General features: G+C 43.2%; 1 protein-coding gene across 1 annotated transcript in view; it reads left to right on the forward strand.

Annotated features, from left to right (window-relative positions):
• Window positions 1-1,700: 1,700 nt before the first annotated feature.
• The window catches only part of LOC137332600 (zeta-sarcoglycan), a 424,722-nt gene continuing 406,700 nt past the window's right edge, over window positions 1,701-19,722 (forward strand). The window contains exons 1-2 of the mRNA XM_067996589.1: window positions 1,701-1,715; window positions 7,176-7,370. Of these exons, the coding sequence (XP_067852690.1) occupies window positions 7,176-7,370 (195 nt within the window). The 5' untranslated portion in view covers window positions 1,701-1,715. The remainder of the gene's footprint in view (window positions 1,716-7,175; window positions 7,371-19,722) is intronic.

The following is a 19,722-nucleotide window of genomic DNA, read 5'->3' on the forward strand; positions in this document are numbered from 1 at the left end:
GCATAGAATATAAGAGAAAGGAGGTTATGATGGAGCTGTATAAAACAATGGTTAGGCCACAGCTGGAGTACTGTGTGCAGTTCTGGTCGCCACACTACAGGAAGGATGTGATCGCTTTGGAGAGGGTGCAGAGGAGATTCACCAGGATGTTACCAGGGCTGGAGCGCTTCAGCTATGAAGAGAGACTGGGAAGATTGGGTTTGTTTTCCTTGGAGCAGAGGAGGCTGAGGGGGGACATGATTGAGGTGTACAAAATTATGAGGGGCATAGATAGGATGGATACTAAGGAGCTTTTTCCCTTCGTTGAGGGTTCTATAACAAGGGGACATAAATTAAAGGTAAAAGGCGGGAGGTTTAGAGGGGATTTGAGAAATAACTTTTTCACCCAGAGGGTGGTTGGAGTCTGGAACTCACTGCCTGAAAGGGTTGTGGAGGCAGGAACCCTCACAACATTCAAGAAGCATTTGGATGAGCACTTGAAATGCCATAGCATACAAGGCTACGGACCAAATGCTGGAATATGGGATTAGAGTAGACAGGGCTGATGGCTGGCGCGGACACGATGGGCCGAAGGGCCTCTATCCGTGCTGTATAACTCTATGACTCAATGACTCTATGACTCTATGGATAAGGACAAATAAGAGACATACTGTACCCGCGCCTGAAGCAGGGTGTTTGGCCCTTTCCAGATACATATTAGAAGCCTAATGCCTGTTTGAGGTCCCCGCTGCAAGATTGGTTAGCCCTGAGGCAGGCAGCGCCATCTTAAGCTGCACTCAGGGAAACCAATCCTACAGAATGCCTGCAACAAAAAAGGTAAGCTACTTACCTCTGAATGTGGAGCTTGGAAGTTCAGGATTGCTCCACATTAAAACTAAGGGCCGCTGTTGGCTATCGCTCATCCCTGCTACTGATTGCTGCCTCCCTCCCTCCCTCTCCCGGACACTACCTCCCACTTCCCAATGTCTGCCTACCAGTCGCTGTCTTCCCCCCGTCCCGATTGCTTGCACCTCTCTCCCTGTCGCCCCTTTCCCTCCTGACAGCTTATCCCCTCTCCCAGTCACCCACTTCCCTCCTGATCACCCCCCTCCCACCCGATCGCTTACCCAGCAGGCATCTGCCGGTCTGCTGTAATTGAGGCCTACAGTGTCTAACAAATATACAGCCTTCACTCGAATATGCCATGATTGTACTCATTAACGTGTATTAATCTTTGACTATCTCCTAATATCTCAAATGTCTACCTTCTTCAATAATTGGCATCTTTAAAATGGCATTTTGGTTACATTTCCCTTTATTTCTCTGATGCACCTATTGGACAATTAGAATTGACAGCATTTGTGTTTATTATATTTTGAATTAGATGCCGATATATAACACGGGAATAGAATACTTCCTTTCAATGTTCTGTGTAATATATATTAGTTGTATATCATTACATCTGTCATCCAAACTTAAAACAGTGTAAAATTGGTAACTGCAATTTGCTGCTCGTGGCAAAGCTGTAACTAAATATGTTGAGCACAGCTATACTAAGTTACGATAGTATGCATACACCTCACAAATAATAGTGCTATCATATTAGTTTATATTAAAAATAGTCTTTAAATTATATTAACAAACTATTGGAAAATATTTGTAGCTGACATCACCGATTCAGAGCAGCACCAGCAGCAGATAAAGAATCATTCTGTAGTTTGAACATTAAAAACAAGGTTAATTGTTTATAAGTTGACTATATTAGATATGGTATGTGCTACAAAAGTTTTTTTTGGTTAACAGCAATTTGAACTTTTATTTAAAAAATATATGCTCCCGTGGGAAACTGACATGCTCAGATCAGCTGTCCATTTTACACATTGCCCAATTTTACTTTTCATTGACTAAATAATTAGCCCTGAACCAGGAAAATGGGTGGGCATCACATGGAAGGAGGTCTTGCTCTGACCTTCCTCCAGTGGGAGGAGGAAAATCCAGGCCCTAATGTGAATGATATGATGGAAGCTCTGGTTAAAGAGGTCTGGAAAAGAACCTGTGGTTGTAACACATGTGAGGAATCAATTATAAGCACGAGGCTGTCTTAGGACCTACAGTATGTTTATATGAAGTTTAAAGATTGAACTACAAAAGACTGCTGCCAGTGCTATCATGGATTGATAAAATACTGAATAGGGATAATTGAATTCTATGGTTGGTTGGAAAGGTGATGTAAGGAGAATAGAATTGAGTGCACTGAAAATTAGGATGGGTTTTCAAAAAGGTTTGAAATGTTCGAAGGCGATGCAGTAAATAGACACAAGACTAGGAAAATAGGCCAGATTGACTGAGAAATATTTAAACAAGAGGAAGGTGAAAGAAAGAAAAATAAAGGCCTTGGATTTATATAGTGCCTTTTCACATCCTCAAAATATCCCAAAATGCTTCACAACTAAAGAATTACTTTTGAAGTGCAGTTACTGTTGCAATGTAGGCAAGCACAGGAACCAACTTACATATAGCAGGAGCCAGCAAACAGTGATGAATGACCAGCTAATCAGTTTTTGGTGGTGGTGTTTGATGGAAGAATGTTGGCAAGAGAGCACTTCATGCTCTTCTTCCAATAGAGCCATGGGACCTTTTGCATTCACTTGAACCACCAGAATAGGAGGTTTAATGTCTCATCCAAAAGACAGCACTTCTGACAATGTAACACTCCCTCAGCACTGCACTAAAGTGTCAGACTAGTTTATGTGCTCAAGTCCTGGAATGGGATGACATTAAATTGAGAATAATAAATAAGAAACTGATTTGACTTCAGTAGTTTGGTAATAAGGGGAGAGAAGTGAGAAACCAGAAGGTAAAATAGGCATTTGATAATTGGGACCATTATAATATTAATAACTGTTAAATTGTTTTTACAACGACACAAGAACAATGAGGAACAATGTACGAGAAACTGAAGGTTATTAATGGACGGTGAAATTATCCAGTGTTCACGGCAGTGTTTGCCCCTAGCAGCCCTCAACATTGACTCTGTACCCCATTAAGTTTCATGGCTTCAGGTCAAACATGGGCAAGAAATCTCATGCTGATCTCCACTAACTGCCCCCCCTCAGCTGATAAATCAATAATTCTCCATGTGGAACATTACTTGGAGGAAGCACTGAGGGTAGCAAGGGCGCAGAAGGTACTCTATGGGGAACTTCAGTGTCCATCACCAAGAGTGGCTTGGTAGTACCACCACTGACTGAGTTGGCTGAGTCCTAAAGGACATAGCCGAATTGCTAGTCCAGAAGCATAATGACTACACTACCGTAGCCACTGGATATTTTCACCCTGCAGTAATAACCTTCAGGCTTGCGGCAGGTGGTGAGAGAACCAACACCAGATATTAACCCACTTAACCTTGTGCTCAGCAATCTACCTGTTGCAGATGCATCTGTCCATGGCAGCATTGGTAGGAGTGACCACCTTGTGGAGACCAAGTACCGTCTTCACACTGAGGACACCCTCCATTGTGTCGTGTGGCACACCACCGTGCTAAGTGAGATAGATTGAGAACAGATCTAGCAGTTCAAAACTGGGCATTCATGAAGCAGTGTGGGAAGCAGCAGAATTGTATACCACCACAATCTGTAACCTCATGGCCCAGCATATCCCTCACTTCTCCATCGCTGTCAAGCCAGGAGACCAAACCTGGTTCAATGAGAATTGTGGACTAGCATGCCAGGAGGCGCACCAAGCATACCTGGAAATGAGGCGTCAACTTGTTGAAGCTACAACACAGACTACATGTATGCAAAACAATGAAAGCAGCATGCTGAAGGCAGAGCTAAGTGATCCCACAACTGACAGATCAGGTCAAAGCTCTGCAGCCCTGTCACATTTAGTCATGAATGGTGGCAGATAATTAAGCAACCAATGGGAGGATGAGGGTCCAAGGACATCTCCATCCACAACAGTGGTAGAGTCCAGTATCTGAGTGCAAAAGACAAAGCTGAAGCAATTGGAACCATCTTCAGCCAGAAGTGCTGGGTTGGTGATTCTTCTCAGGCTCCTCCTGAGGTCCCCACCATCACAGATGCCAGTGTTCAGCCAATTTCATTTACTCCACATCAAAAAACAGCTGATTGCACTGGACACATCAAAGGCTATGGGCTCTGATAACATCCTGGCTGTAGTACTGAAGACCTGTGCTCCAGAAATAGCCATGCTCCTAGCCAAGCTGTTCCAGTACAGCTACAACACTGGCATCTAACAGACAGTGTGGAAATTTGCCCAGCTATGTCCTGTCCACAAAAAGCAGGACAAATCCAATCCATCCAATTAACGCTCTATCAGCCTATTTCCAGCATTTTCTGTTTTTATTTCAAATTTCCAACATCCGCAGTATTTTGCTTTTGATTTTGGGCTTATAAGTGGCAAGTAACATTCGCACCACGCAAATGCCAGGCAATGACCATCTCCAACTAGAGAGAACTTAATCACCTCCCCTTGATATTGGATGACATTACCATTGCCAAGTCCCCCGGCATCAACATCCTGGGAGTCACTGGTGACCAGAAACTAAACTGGACTAGACACACAAATTCCATGGCTACTAAAGCAGGTCAGAGGCTCGGTATTCTGTGGCTCACCTCCTGACTCCCCAAAGCCTCTCCACTATCTACACGGCACAAGTCAGGAGTGTGATGGAATACTCTCCACTTGCCTGGGTGGGTGAAGCTCAACACCATCCAGGACAAAGCAGTTCACTTTATCAGCACCTCATCCACTAGCATAAATATCCACTCACTCCACCACCGGCGCACTGTGGTTGCAGTGTGTACTACCTACAGGACGCACTGCAGCAACTCATCAAGGCTTCTTCGGCGGCACCTCCCAAACCCATGACCTCCACCACTTAGAAGGACACCATCACCACCAGGTTCCCCTCCAAGTCACACACCATTCTGACTTAGCCATTTCATTGTTGCTGGGTCAAATTCCTGGAACTCCCTACTTAAAAGCATTGTGGAAGCACCTTTGCCACACAGACTACCGTGGTTTAAGAAGAAGTCCCACCACCACCTTCTTAGGGCTACTAGGCAAGGGCAAGGGCAATAAGTGCCAGTAATGCCCACATCCAGAGAATGAATTAAAGAAAAAGATAGAATATAAGCAATAGAACTATTGTTATAGTATAGTATTTAATACAAAATGTTTAGAAGGGGGGATGGGCGGACACGTGGCAGGTGAAATTTAACGCAGAAGAAGGCGAAGTGATACATTTCAGTAGGAAGAACAAGGAGAGGCAATATAAACCAGAGGACACAACTTTAAAAGGGGTACAGGAACAGAGAGACCTGGGGGTATATGTACACAAATCGTTGAAGATGGCAGGGCAGGTTGAGAAAGCGCTTAAAAAAGCATATGGGATCCTGGGCTTTATAAATAGAGGCATAGAGTACAAAAGTATGGAAGTCATGATGAACCTTTATAAAACATTGGTTCGGCCACGACTAGAGTATTGTCCAGATCTGGGCACTGCACTTTAGGAAAGATGTGAAGGCATTCGAGAGGGTGCAGAAGAGATTTACTAGAATGATTCCAGGGATGAGGGACTTCAGTTACGTGGATAGACTGGAGAAGCTGGGTTTGTTCTCCTTGGAACAGAGTTGGTTGCGAGGAGATTTGACAGAGGTATTCAAAATCATGAAAGGTCGAGGCAGAGTAAATAGAGAGAAACTGTTCCCATTGGCAGAAGGGTCAAGTTCCAGAGGACATAGATTTAAGGTGACTGGCATAAGAACCAAAGATGAAATGAGGGAAAACTTTTTTACACAGCAAGTGGTTAGGATCTGGAATGCACTGCCCGAGGGGATGGTAGAGGCAGATTTAATCATGGCCTTCAAAAGGGAACTGAATAAGTACTTGAAAGGAAAATATTTGCAGGGCTACGGGGATAGGGTGGGAGAGTGGGACTAGCTGGATTGCTCTTTCAGAGAGCCGACGCGGACTTGATGGGCCAAATGGCCTCCTTCTGTGCTGTAACCTTTCTATGATTCTATATAAATCACAGACAGGGCAGCACTGCTAATAGTGAGGATTTACCACTAATGAAAGATGATATAACCTCAGAAGACTATCTATATGGATGGTATCCTATGATACCAAGGAAAAGAAACTGGTCACTGAATTGTTATAGATGACTAGGACAAAAGGAAGAAATTGATGTAGATTATTCAAACAAAGAAAGCACTGAGGATGGAGGTTGCTAGTTATAAGTGATTTTAATTATTCAGAATGTAAGTGAAATGGTGGAGATATTTCAAAAGGGTAAAATAAATTTGTGAAATTGATGCAGAATTGCAGTGTATTAGAAATGATACCACAAATTGGCTGAACTTGATCTATTTTAGTAGTAAGCTTGAGATAGAATATGGAAATGAAAACCAGTTAATACAATTAAGTAAAACAGCAGAAGGCATTTCATTCAAATAACATAGCTCTTCTATACTGACATATCAGTTGCTAGACTTTCACATTTTAAAATAAAACTCATGCATTTTAAGAACAGAAGATGAAAAGTTTGAAATTGATAAGCTTTTCCACTTAGTGGAAATACTGCATCACAAATTAGAAGCAGTTGAGACTAGAACAGGGATGTTACCGTACAATTTTGACCTTATTGATATAAATCACTTGGAAATGCAGTTGGTTTTATATTTGGGAAAATGAAATGGGATTTGATATTGACGGGACTTGAAGTGTTCAGAGCTCATATAATATCAAATGCACTTTATCTATTTGTACTTTCTGAAATGATACATCCTTCACAAATAATGTTTATATCAAAAAGTATTTTTCTGTAATTTTGAACTTCTGGCATTAGGTCCCAATTGTTCTTCATTACGAACATTTTTTTCATCTACATAGTCACTTCACCCTGATGTTTGTTTACATTATGCCAAATCATAGGTTGCCAGGGGATACATTCCAGATATGTATAGAGGTTCTCCTTGCTTTGAGCTTGTATGTCTGTACTCATGATGTCCCACTTCTTCAATTATTAACTCCAAACCAATTTAAAATCCTATACATGTCTGTAAGTTACCCTGGACCTGCCATCATTCTATATATCTATAATTTGAAGCTAAGCTGCTGTCATTAACTAAGGAATTGATACTGAGTGACAATATTGCTTTTGCTTGCAGATGACAAGGGAACAGTATATCTTGGCAACACAACATAACAACCTACAGAGACCTGAAAATGAACAAGTCTATCAAGTAGGAATTTATGGGTGGCGGAAGCGGTGTCTATACTTTTTTGTGCTCCTCCTAATGGTGACAATGATTATCAATCTTGCATTGACTATATGGATATTGAAAGTAATGAAATTCTCAGTGGTAAGTGCCAAAGTATTTTGATTTTCAGTTCACCTTATGTTGAAGATGTAGCAGCTTTAGTGAAATGCTTTTAAGGGTGTATATGGTTCATCAGATATTAAGGGCAGTTGATAATGGTCATCAACCCATACATTTCTGTAGATTGCCAATAATTTGACATTAGGAGGAAATTAAAATTTGTGCTATAGTTGCTAGTTGGCTTTAAATGGCAGGCAAAACCATTTGTATATAAAGAGGAGAGCTGCTATAGTAATTGTGTTTCAATTTACCTCTACTGTCTGGAGCAAATCGCATTCATGCGTGTATCTAAATGCAGCAAGCACAGCTATCAATATTCTATTTACTCTTAATGTTGATTTTGATTCTCCTTTTATTGTAAATGGCTACTCATACTTGACCATAATTCTCAGGTTTATGGCAGCACTCGTGTACAGTAGCCTGGATTTTCCAATCACATTCATTTAATGCTGGTAGTAATTACTGTAGGTGTTAAAATAACACCAATTGGAAAATCTAAGGTAGTATCTGCAGAGAGGCCATTTTATCCAAACAGAGATAGGGGATATTTTAACCCCATCCCTGCCTGGCAGGAAAAGTGTAGGTGGGGGAGGTGAAGATGACAGGAGGGGAGTTACACTGCATTCTGGCATGTTCACGTCCCCCTCAATTTTACCTTATCTGAAATCAGGCACGAGCAACTTGCCCCCACCCCCACCGAGGTGCGGAGGCCTAATTTAAATGGCAAAGTCAGTGTCGGGGCGTGCAAATGAGGCACAGAAATTAAAATCTCCCTGTCCTTACACTCCGGGGGAGGGGGGGGGGAGATGCGGGGGGAGTGGATGGTCACCTGCTTCGGCCCCCACACCTCCAATTCCTGCCAGGAGTTAAAATCAGGTCTGATGAGTGGTCCTTAAATTCCAAAAGTGTTACACCTGTCGGTGGTGCTGTCAATAAAATTATAATCTAGGCTCGTGTGGAGCGAAACACCATGGATTAGTTGGGTCGAATGGCCTGTTTCTATGCAGTACATTCTATGTAATTCTATCCATGTAATGAGGCAGCACCTAACATTGCTTGACAGTTCAAATAGTACCTTGAGTGAATCATTATACTAAGCAGAGAAAGTTAAAGGACAGGAAACATTAATGGAAGTGTGCTTTTATCAAAAAAGTGGACAACAAAATCTAACATTGATAGCTAAAGACGGACAAAATAATGGCCCAAATCTTGCTGGGGAGGCACATGTTGCGGCATTCACCGTTAGTTAGACTTTTCCTGCACCCTTCAGCTCGAAATCTTTTTGCCGTGGCGAGGGCAACAGGGCATCTGGGACCTTGGTGAATGATGGGACCATAGTGTAGCCCAGAGTGTTTACCTCCTTAACTAATGAGATTTAAGGATTGAGAAAGAAACAGAGGAATGACAGAGAAGGAGGGTGAATTAGAGTGGTTGAATGAGAGTCAAATCAGATACAGAAAGAGGAATCAAGGGAGGAAAAGAAAGAAAAAAATTTAAAATTAAAAATGTTGTAAATCTCTAAGAAGAATTTGCCACATGCAGGAATAAGACTCAACAGTTTAAATAGTTCCCTTTCTGAGCCAGAGAGATTGATTGGTATTGCATTAACAATTATCATGCTGTTAAAGGGGTATTTAATGCTGTTGAGTACTAACTCTAACTTTCTGCGTTGAGTTTAATTCAAGTTTAAGGTGCAAATCTAGCAAGTTCTTAAAAATAACGAGGAGTTTGAGGGTGAGATGCTGTTGGTGTGAGGCAAACAGTGGAGTGGTCTACATTAATGACTTGGATATGAATGTAAAAGGTATGATCAGTAAGTTCGCTGATGATACAAAAATTGGTAGGGTGGTAAATAGCGAGGAGGATAGCCTCAGCCTGCAGGACGATATAGATGGGTTGGTCAGATGGGCGGAACAGTGGCAAATGGAATTTAACCCGGAAAAGTGCGAGGTGATGCACTTTGGAGGGACTAACAAGGAAAGGGAATACACAATGAATGGGAGGACCCTAGGCAAGACAGAGGGTCAGAGGGATCTTGGTGTGCAAGTTCACAGATCCCTGAAGGCGGCGGAACAGGTAGATAAGGTGGTAAAGAAGGCATATGGGATACTTGCCTTTATTAGCCGAGGCATAGAATATAAGAGCAAGGAGGTTATGATGGAGCTGTATAAAACACTGGTTAGGCCACAGCTGGAGTAATGTGTGCAGTTCTGGTCGCCACACTACAGGAAGGATGTGATCGCTTTGGAGAGGGTGCAGAGGAGATTCACCAGGATGTTACCAGGGCTGGAGCGCTTCAGCTATGAAGAGAGACTGGGAAGATTGGGTTTGTTTTCCTTGGAGCAGAGGAGGCTGAGGGGGGACATGATTGAGGTGTACAAAATTATGAGGGGCACAGATAGGATGGATACTAAGGAGCTTTTTCCCTTCGTTGAGGGTTCTATAACAAGGGGACATAGATTAAAGGTAAAAGGCGGGAGGTTTAGAGGGGATTTGAGAAAGAACTTTTTCACCCAGAGGGTGGTTGGAGTCTGGAACTCACTGCCTGAAAGGGTTGTGGAGGCAGGAACCCTCACAACATTCAAGAAGCATTTGGATGAGCACTTGAAATGCCATAGCATACAAGGCTACGGACCAAATGCTGGAATATGGGATTAGAGTAGACAGGGCTTGATGGCCGGCGCGGACACGATGGGCCGAAGGGCCTCTATCCGTGCTGTATAACTCTATGACTCTATGACTCTATGACTAAATTGACCAGCAAGCTCTGGCATTTTGCAACTCACGGTGTATCTCTTCTTCCCCTGAACTTGCTAGCCAACTTGCATATTAATAACAGCATGCGTCGTGAACTCGCGGTTATTTTTCCAGCTAGATTTGGGCCATTGTAAAGTGAAGATCCCAAGGGATATTTAAAATGATCCAACAAGTGGAGCCTTCAAAAAAAAACGCAGAACGGGAAGAATTAAATATCTCATTTGAAAATAAATGCCAGATGTCGGCGGCCCGATAGTGGCAGAGGCCAGAAGAAGAAATGTCTTGAAAGGCATGCACCACCAGCAGAATGAATTCTTGGATCGATGGGGCCACCTTCCTCACCCACTTTAACTTATTTGTTCAATATGTAGCATTTTAAACCAAAATAGTTATTTACTAAACATGTTTTACTTACGAAATATAACATCCTTGGGCCCATTTTATGCTTAAAACAGGCCCAATGATAACCAATTTAGCAGGGCAGATGTGTATGGACACTTGAGCCACTGTTAAATTGGTTGGTGCCTTTATTTAGGCGACCCTGACGATATTGAAATGAGGCTCATGCGCTCATTTCCAACCCAGATTCATAAATTCATTTACACTAGTCAGAGCTTGGATGGTATTTCCCAGTCTTGAGCAGCCTAATAAGCAGTCCTTAAAGGGACCGTTCGAGGCCGCTCAAAGAAAGGCTCCAAAACTTTCAAAATTTTGATCTTTTCAGAGTCAGAACGAGCAGGAGTGTTCCTCCTGGCTCCACAAAACACCTGGGATCACGCCTGGTTTGGGAAGCTAAGGAATTTGGGCCCCATAGGGTTTTTACTTGACAGTGTTTGTACATTCGCAAATTTAATGTAATAAAAACAGGAAATACTGGAAATGAGTCAGAGGTCAATCAGTATCTAAAAGGGAAAGATAGGTTAACATTTTTGGTGTGTCCCTTCATAAGTTGATCGGATTGTTCACCTTTTTTCTTGTTTGCACGCGACGGTTTTTATTGAAAAATGTTTTTCTTTGATACGAACTCTTTCCATTATCCAATGTCATTCAGTTAGGTTTGCCTTGTGCTGGTGATGAATAAAATATCCCACAGTCTGCCCAAAAGAATTTGCTTATCCCAGTTTTGAAGTTAGTCGATGTTTTATTTTTATTTTCCTGGGCAGCATACCTTGGGTTGTAACCCAACAAGGGAGACGTGCCTGGGGCAATGAAGTGGACTACTCTGAATATGACCTATGTCTAACTGGCAGCATAACTATTGTAGTACCACCAACCTATTTCCACAAGGACATTTGCATCCCCTTTCCTGAGTCCCAGTACGTAACCAAACTCCTTCTCTGTTGCTGAGAAAATTCAGAGACATTTTTCTCGCTGACGCTAATAAATCTAAAACAGTATCACTTTTAGAATGTTCCAACAAATATAAACATTTCTGTATATATAACTGGCAGTTTTAACTTTTCTATCAAAATATTAGCAGGGCATGTTAAAGTATTAGCTGATTAGTCATTCCTGTCACAAAATTCATAAAAATGGCAAAGTACCAAAGCAATTTAATGATGTTGTGATATAGTCATTAACACCGAGTATGTTCATTTCTAGTGGTGTTAAGTACAATGCTTGGTACATTCATCTGTGTTGATGTGTTTATTATATGTTTTGTGGATTTAGTCATTATGAGCAGAAAAGGCCGTTGATGTTTACTGTGCCATGGTATAATGTTAATAGATTGAAGTAAGATACCGAGAAAAAAAATGCAAAATATTTTTGTCCTTCATTTACTACCAAGATAAATTTTATTTTATATTTGTATTGAAAAGTCTGGTGTTTCTAATACTGGAGAGCTGGCATAAGAGCCTGTGCTGTAGTAAAGGAAAGCCTATGGTGTATCTGCACCATTTATCATATTTATTAATGTAACAAAAATGATCTGTGACTTCACACATTCAGCTTTGCTGAATATTATACAAAAGGAGGCAGATTTTCATTTACTTACTGAATAGGAGATAACTGGGTTTAAATTTTATTTTAAATGTAGTGGGTATGACAAGCTGATCATGTGCCAGCCCAGTGGCTTGTGTTGCTAAGTGCAGGAGCCCTATTGAGGCTTACTTATTAAAGCTCACCTATTAAAGCTCTGGTTGGCTGTTACACCACTGAAGTTAGGAAACTGAGATTGGAAAGGCCATGTGTTGGTGGATCAGATTTTGCTTGTGAACTGAGAGTACTGCATTTCCTTGGAACTAAATGGAGTACATTCAGGATTTTGAAAGAAACAACCCATTTCTGTAATAATAACAACATAAGAAATGTTAAATAAGATGAGCCATCAGAATTGTTTCTTCCACAGACTACGTGGAACTTGGCGTATCATGGATTCAATCCTACCCACAAGGCAATGATTAAAAATTGTGCATCTAGCATTCCACTACAAAGGCATTATGCGTACGCAGGGCAAAAATTATGATTGAGTGAAGCTAACCGTGCTGAAAGGTTTGCATTTATTCAGCAAGATATTTGTGCTAATCACCAAGTAACTATGACTAGATAAGGAAGGAAACCACCCAATCAAATCGCTCAATTTCTTTTGCCACCCAGTGTTATGTTCGAGGATTTTTGACCACTTGTCCACAGAAAGAATCCTGATATGATTTATAGTAACCTTCAAGTTAAATCCAGCTCTCGAAGGATTAAAATTGCTACAGCAGCCAGAAGAAGGGGGTTATGTCTATTAAAGCTAGGCAGCCCAGTTTGTGGAATGTTATGGCCAACCTACCACTTTGAACTGAGACAATTAACTCATCCTAGATTCAGTGGGAGCCTCTCTTATACCTAAAATCGGGGTGGTATAGGGACCAAAATTGCATGTGAAACAGAACCTGTGACTTACCTATAATTACCCACCCATTCTCATTTTCTGGTGGACTCTAGATGGCTAGAGCTCCCACCAGAAATAAGCGGGGGCCTAATGAATTTATGCAAATTGGGGTCAAATAACATTCAGATTCCCAAAGCTATTCTTGTCTCTCCCCAAATTGCAACCGCAAGTCCTGATCCCGCCCACAGATCATCATCGGTACAAGTCAGAAGGTGGCCATTTCCAGCGATATTTAAATTGATCGTCGGCTACTCTCAGGTAAAACAGTGGAAAGCTTGGGGAGACATTTTGTTTCCATTACATAGTGTTTTTTGCCGACTTAGACCATTTCAAATTGCTTGTAGTGGTTGCGGAATGTTTTAAACTCTTAAGGGGCTTCTGGCAATGCACTTTTGTTTCATGGGAGTGAGTCTGGCAATTCCACTCTGGCAAGAGGAGGACGAGAAGCAGGAGCAGCAGGTAGTAGGAGTAAACAGGGCTACAGCTGCAGGGATAGAAGGAGGGGTGCTCACATGAATCCTTACCCTCCCAACAGAGTTTATAGGCTCAGAGCAACATACTTGCAGTTCTCAAAGGAGCAATGCATAAAGAGGCTTCGCTTGTCCACAGAGGTTCCAGAGTTGTAGCACCTCCTACAGCAAGACCTGCACCCTACTGCCACAGCTAACACATTGCCTGTTGCGGTTAAGGTCACTGCAGCCTTGAATTTCTTTGCCACCGAGGACATCAGTAACATCAATCAATCTGCAGGTCACAATTGATTTAAGCAGGAGACTGATGCTATATTTGCTAAAGCAAACGCTTTCATCACTTTCCCACGAACAACACATAGGTCAGATTGCAGATTGCCCCAAGTCCAGGGTGTTATTGATTGCACCCAGGTCGTCCAGTAGGCTTTTTCAAACGACCCCACTTCCTTCATGAATTGCAAGAGCTTCCATTCCATTAATGCACAACTGGTGCGTGATCAGCAGAGAGGCATCATGTAGGTCTGTGCCAAATTTCCTGGCAGCTACCGCAACGTTTTCATCTTCAATTAGAAATGCAAGCCAATTCTCCATTCCCCCACTCTTTGCCCCTGCACAATGAATGAGAGGTTGACTGCATGGAGACAAAGATTATGCCTTGCACAATTGGCTCATGACTCCTCTCAGAAATCCATGCTCAGTGGCTGAACTGCACTGTAATCAGATCCATGGCTTGACTAGAGTCCTCAATGAGCAGACCACTGGAGTCGTCAAGCAACCATTCCACTGACCGGACAGGTCTGGTGGCTTTCTGCAATGCAGCCCACAAAGAGTGTCCCATATTAGATTAGTGAAGGCAAATGTTGGTCCCTTACAGTCAGAAACGGGAGAATTTATAATGGGGAACAACGAAACGGCAGAGCAATTAAACAAATACTTTGGTTCTGTCTTCACGGAAGGGGACACAAATAACTTCCCAGAAATGCTAGGGTACCAAGGGGCCCGTGAGAAAGAGGAATTAAAGGAAATTAGTATGAGTAAAAAAATAGTGCGGGAACATAGGAACATAGGAACAGGAGTAGGCCATTCCGCCCCTCGAGCCCGCTCCGCCATTTGATAAGATCATGGCTGATCTGTGATCTAACTCCATATACCTGCCTTTGGCCCATATCCCTGAATACCTTTGGTTGCCAAAAAGCTATCAATCTCAGATTTAAATTAGCAATTGAGCCAGCATCAATTGCCATTTACGAAAGAGAGTTCCAAACTTTGTGTGCAGAAATGTTTTCTAATCTCACTCCTGAAAGGTCTGGCTCTAATTTTTAGACTGTGCCCCTAGTCCTAGAATCCCCAACCAGTGGAAATAGTTTCTCTCTATCCACCCTATCTGTTCCCCTTAATATCTTATAATCTTCGATCAGATCACCCCTTAACCTTCTAAACTCTAGAGAATACAACCCCAATTTGTGTAATCTCTCCTCGTAACTTAACCCTTGAAGTCCGGGTATCATTCCAGTAAACCTACGTGGCACTCCCTCCAAGGCCAATATGTCCTTCCGAAGGTGCAGTGCCCAGAACTGCTCACAGTACTCCAGGTGCGGTCGAACCAGGGTTTTGTATAGCTGCAGCATAACATCTGCCCCCTTGTACTCTAGTCCTCGAGATATAAAGGCCAGCATTCCATTAGCCTTATTGATTATTTTCTGCACCTGTTCATGACACTTCAATGATCGATGTACCTGAACCCCCAAGTCCCTTTGGACATCCACTGTTTTTAACTTTTTACCATTTAGAAAGTACCCTGTTCTATCCTTTTTTGGACCAAAGTGGATGACCTCACATTTGCCTACATTGAATTCAATTTGCCACAGATTTGCCCATTCACCTAATCTATCAATATCGCTTTGTAATTTTATGTTTTCATCTACACTGCTTACAATGCCACCAATCTTTGTGTCATCGGCAAACTTAGATATGAGACTTTCTATGCCTTCATCTAAGTCGTTAATAAATATTGTGAATAATTGAGGCCCCAAGACAGATCCCTGCGGGACTCCACTAGTCACATCCTGCCAATGTGAGTACCTACCCATTATCCCAACTCTCTGTCGCCTTTCGCTCAGCCAACTTCCGAACCAAGTCCGTACTTTTCCCTCGATTCCATGGGCTTCTATCTGAGCTAACAGTCTCTTATGTGGGACTTTATCAAATGCCTTCTGGAAGTCCATATAAATAACAACCATTGACATTCCCCTGTCTACTAATTTAGTCACCTCTTCCAAAAATTCAATCAGGTTTGTCAGGCACGACCTACCTTTCACAAATCCATGCTCGCTCTCTCTGATTAATTATAGACTCCAGCATTTTCCCCACAACAGATGTTAGGCTAACTGGTCGATAATTCCCTGATTTCCCTTTCTCTCCTTTCTTAAAAAGCGGAGTGACATGTGCAATTTTCCAATCTAGAGGGACGGTTCCTGAATCTGGAGAACTTTGAAAGATTATAGTTAGGGCTTCTGCATTCGGGTACAGTAGCATAGTGTTTATGTTAGTGGACTAGTAATCCAGAGGCCTGGACTAATAATCCGGAGTCATGAGTTCAAATCCCAGCCACGGCAACTGGGGAATTTAAATTCAATTAATTAAATAAAATCTGAAATTAAAATACTAGTATCAGTAATGGTGGCCATGAAACTACCGGACTGTCGTAAAAACCCATCTGATTCACTAATGCCCTTTCGGGAAGGAAATCTGCCGTCCTTACCCGGTGTGGCCGATATGTGACTCCCGACCCACATCGAAGTGTTTGATTCCTAATTGCCCTCTGAAATGGCCTAGCAAGCCACTCAGTTGTAAAATCTCGCCAAAAAAAATTAATAATAAGAATAAAACCGGACAGACCACGAGGCACCGGACACGACAAAGGCAAACCAAGCCCAGTCAACCCTGCAAAGTCCTCCTCACTAACATTTGGGGACTTGTGTCAAAATTGGGAGACCTGTCCCACAGACTAGTCAAGCAACAGACTGACACAGCCATACTCACAGAATCATACCTTTCAGCCAACGTCCCAGACTCTTCTATCACCTTCCCTGGGTATGTCCTGTCCCACCGGCAGGACAGACCGACCAGAGGTGACGGTACAGTGGTATACAGTCAAGAGGGAGTGGCCCTGGGAGTCCTCAACATTGAGTCCGGACCCTATGAAATCTCATGGCATCAGGTCAAACATGGGCAAGGAAACCTCCTGCTGATTATTACCTACCGCCCTCCCTCGGCTGATGAATCAGTCCTTCTCCATGTTAAACACCCCATGGAGGAAGCACTGAGGGTTGCAAGGGCACAGAATGTACTCTGGGTGGGGGACTTCAATGTCCATCACCAAGAGTGGCTCGGTAGCACCACTACTGACCGAGCTGGCCGAGTCCTGAAGGACATAGCTGCCAGACTGGGCCTGCGGCAGGTGGTGAGCAAACCAACACGAGGGAAAAACCTACTTGATCTCGTCCTCACCATTCCACCTGCCACAAATGCATCTGTCCATGACAATATTGGTAGAAGTGACCACCACACAGTCCTCGTGAAGACGAAGTCCCGTCTTTGCACTGAGGATACCATCCAACGTTGTGTGGCACTACCACCGTGCTAAATGGGATAGATTCAGAACAGATCTAGCAGCTCCAAACTGGGCATCCATGAGGTGCTGTCCAGCATGTGAGTGCAAAAGACAAGACTGAAGCGTTTGCAACCATCTTCAGCCAGAAGTGGTGAGTGGATGATCCATCTCGGCCTCCTCCCGATATCCCCACCATCACAGAAGCCAGACTTCAGCCAATTCGATTCACTCCACGTGATATCAAGAAACGACTGAGTGCACTGGATACAGCAAAGGCTATGGGCCCAGACAACATCCCGGATGTAGTGCTGAAGACTTGTGCTCCAGAACTAGCTGCGCCACTAGCCAAGCTGATCCAGTACAGCTACAACACTGGCATCTAACTGACAATGTGAAAAATTGCCCAGGTATGTCCTGTCCACAAAAAGCAGGACAAATCCAATCCGGCAAATTACCGTCCCATCAGTCTACTCTCAATCATCAGCAAAGTGATGGAAGGTGTCGTCGACAGTGCTATCAAGCGGCGCTTACTCACCAATAACCTGCTCATCGATGCTCAGTTTGGGTTCCGCCAGGACCACTCGGCTCCAGACGTCATTACAGCCTTGGTCCAAACATGGACAAAAGAGCTGAATTCTAGAGGTGAGGTGAGAGTGACTGCCCTTGACATCAAGGCAGCATTTGACCGAGTGTGGCACCAAGGAGCCCTGGTAAAATTGAAGTCAATGGGAATCAGGGGGAAAACTCTCCAGTGGCTGGAGTCATACCAGCAGAAAGAAGGATGGTAGTGGTTGTTGGAGACCAATCATCTCAGCCCCAGGACATTGCTGCAGGAGTTCTTCAGGGCAGTGTCCTGGGCCCAACCATCTTCAGCTGCTTTATCAATGACCTTCCCTCCATCATAAGGTCAGAAATGGGGATGTTCGCTGACGATTGCACAGTGTTCAGTTCCATTCGCAACCCCTCAAATAATGATGCAGTCCGAGCCCGCATGCAGCAAGACCTCGACAACATCCAGGCTTGGCCTGATAAGTGGCAAGTAACATTCGTGCCAGACAAGTGCCAGGCAATGACCATCTCCAACAAGAGAGAATCTAACCACCTCCCCTTGGCATTCAACGGCATTACCATCACCGAAGCCCCTACCATCAACATCCTGGGGGTCACCATTGACCAGAAACTTAACTGGACCAGCCATATAAATACTGTGGCTACAAGAACAGGTCAGAGGCTGGGTATTCTGCGGCGAGTGACTCACCTCCTGACTCCCCAAATCCTTTCCACCATCTACAAGGCACAAGTCAGGAGTGTGATGGAATGCTCTCCACTTGCCTGGATAAGTGCAGCTCCAACAACACTTAAGAAGCTCGACACCATCCAGGACAAAGCAGCCCGCATGATTGGCACCCCATCCACCACCCTAAACATTCACTCCCTTCACCACCGGCGCACCGTGGCTGCAGTGTGTACCATCCACAGGATGCACTGCAGCAACTCGTCAAGGCTTCTTCGACAACACCTCCCAAACCTACGACCTCTACACCTAGAAGGACAAGAGCAGTAGGCACATAGGAACAACACCACCTGCAAATTCCTTTCCAAGTCACACACCATCCCGACTTGGAATTATATCGCCGTTCCTTCATCGTCGCTGGGTCAAAATCCAGGAACTCCCTTCCTAACAGCACTGTGGGAGAACCTTCACCACACAGACTGCAGCGGTTCAAGAAGGCAGCTCACCACCACCTTCTCAAGGGCAATTAGGGATGGGCAATAAATGCTGGCCTCGCCAGTGACACCCACATCCCATGAACGAATAAAAAAAATGTGCTCACCTGCTTCCTTTCAAACCCTGGGATGGAAACCATCTGGTCCTGGGGATTTGTCAGTCTTTAGTGCTATTATTTTCTTCATTATTGTTGTTTTTCTTATGTTAATTTTATTGAGTCCCTGTCCCTGATTCAATATTAGTTTTCTTAGGATTTCCGGCATGCTATCCTCTTTTTCTATTGTTAATACTGACGCAAAGTAATTATTCAACATGTCTGCTTTTTCCCCATTGTCAATGACAATATCCCCATTTTCAGTTTTTTAAGGGGCCAACAATGCTCCTGACCACCCTCTTTTTCCTAATATAACTATAAAAGTTCTTCGTATTGGTTTTGATATCCCTTGCAAGTTTCTTTTTATACTCTCTTTTTGTAGTTCTAATATCTGTTTTGTGACCCTTTGTTGATCTTTGTATCTTTCCCATTCACCAGGCTCTGTGTCATTTTTTGCCTTTTTGCATGCCCTTTCCTTATGTCTTATACTGTCCCTTATCTCTTTAGTTGTCCATGGCTGTTTTTGTTGGCAAGTAGAGTTCTTGCCCCTCAGGGGTATAAACCGGTTCTGTATCACGCTGGATAAATTAATGGGACTGAAAGCCAATAAATCCCCAGGGCCTGATGATCTGCATCCCAGAGTACTAAAAGAGGTAGCCATGGAAATAATGGATTCATTAGTTGTCATCTTCCAAAATTCTATAGACTATGGAACAGTTCCTGCAGACTGGAGGGTGGCAAATGTAACTCCACTATTTAAAAAAGGAGGGAGAGAGAAAACAGGGAACTACAG

Source organism: Heptranchias perlo, chromosome 1 (assembly GCF_035084215.1).
Source record: "Heptranchias perlo isolate sHepPer1 chromosome 1, sHepPer1.hap1, whole genome shotgun sequence".
NCBI lineage: Eukaryota > Metazoa > Chordata > Chondrichthyes > Hexanchiformes > Hexanchidae > Heptranchias > Heptranchias perlo.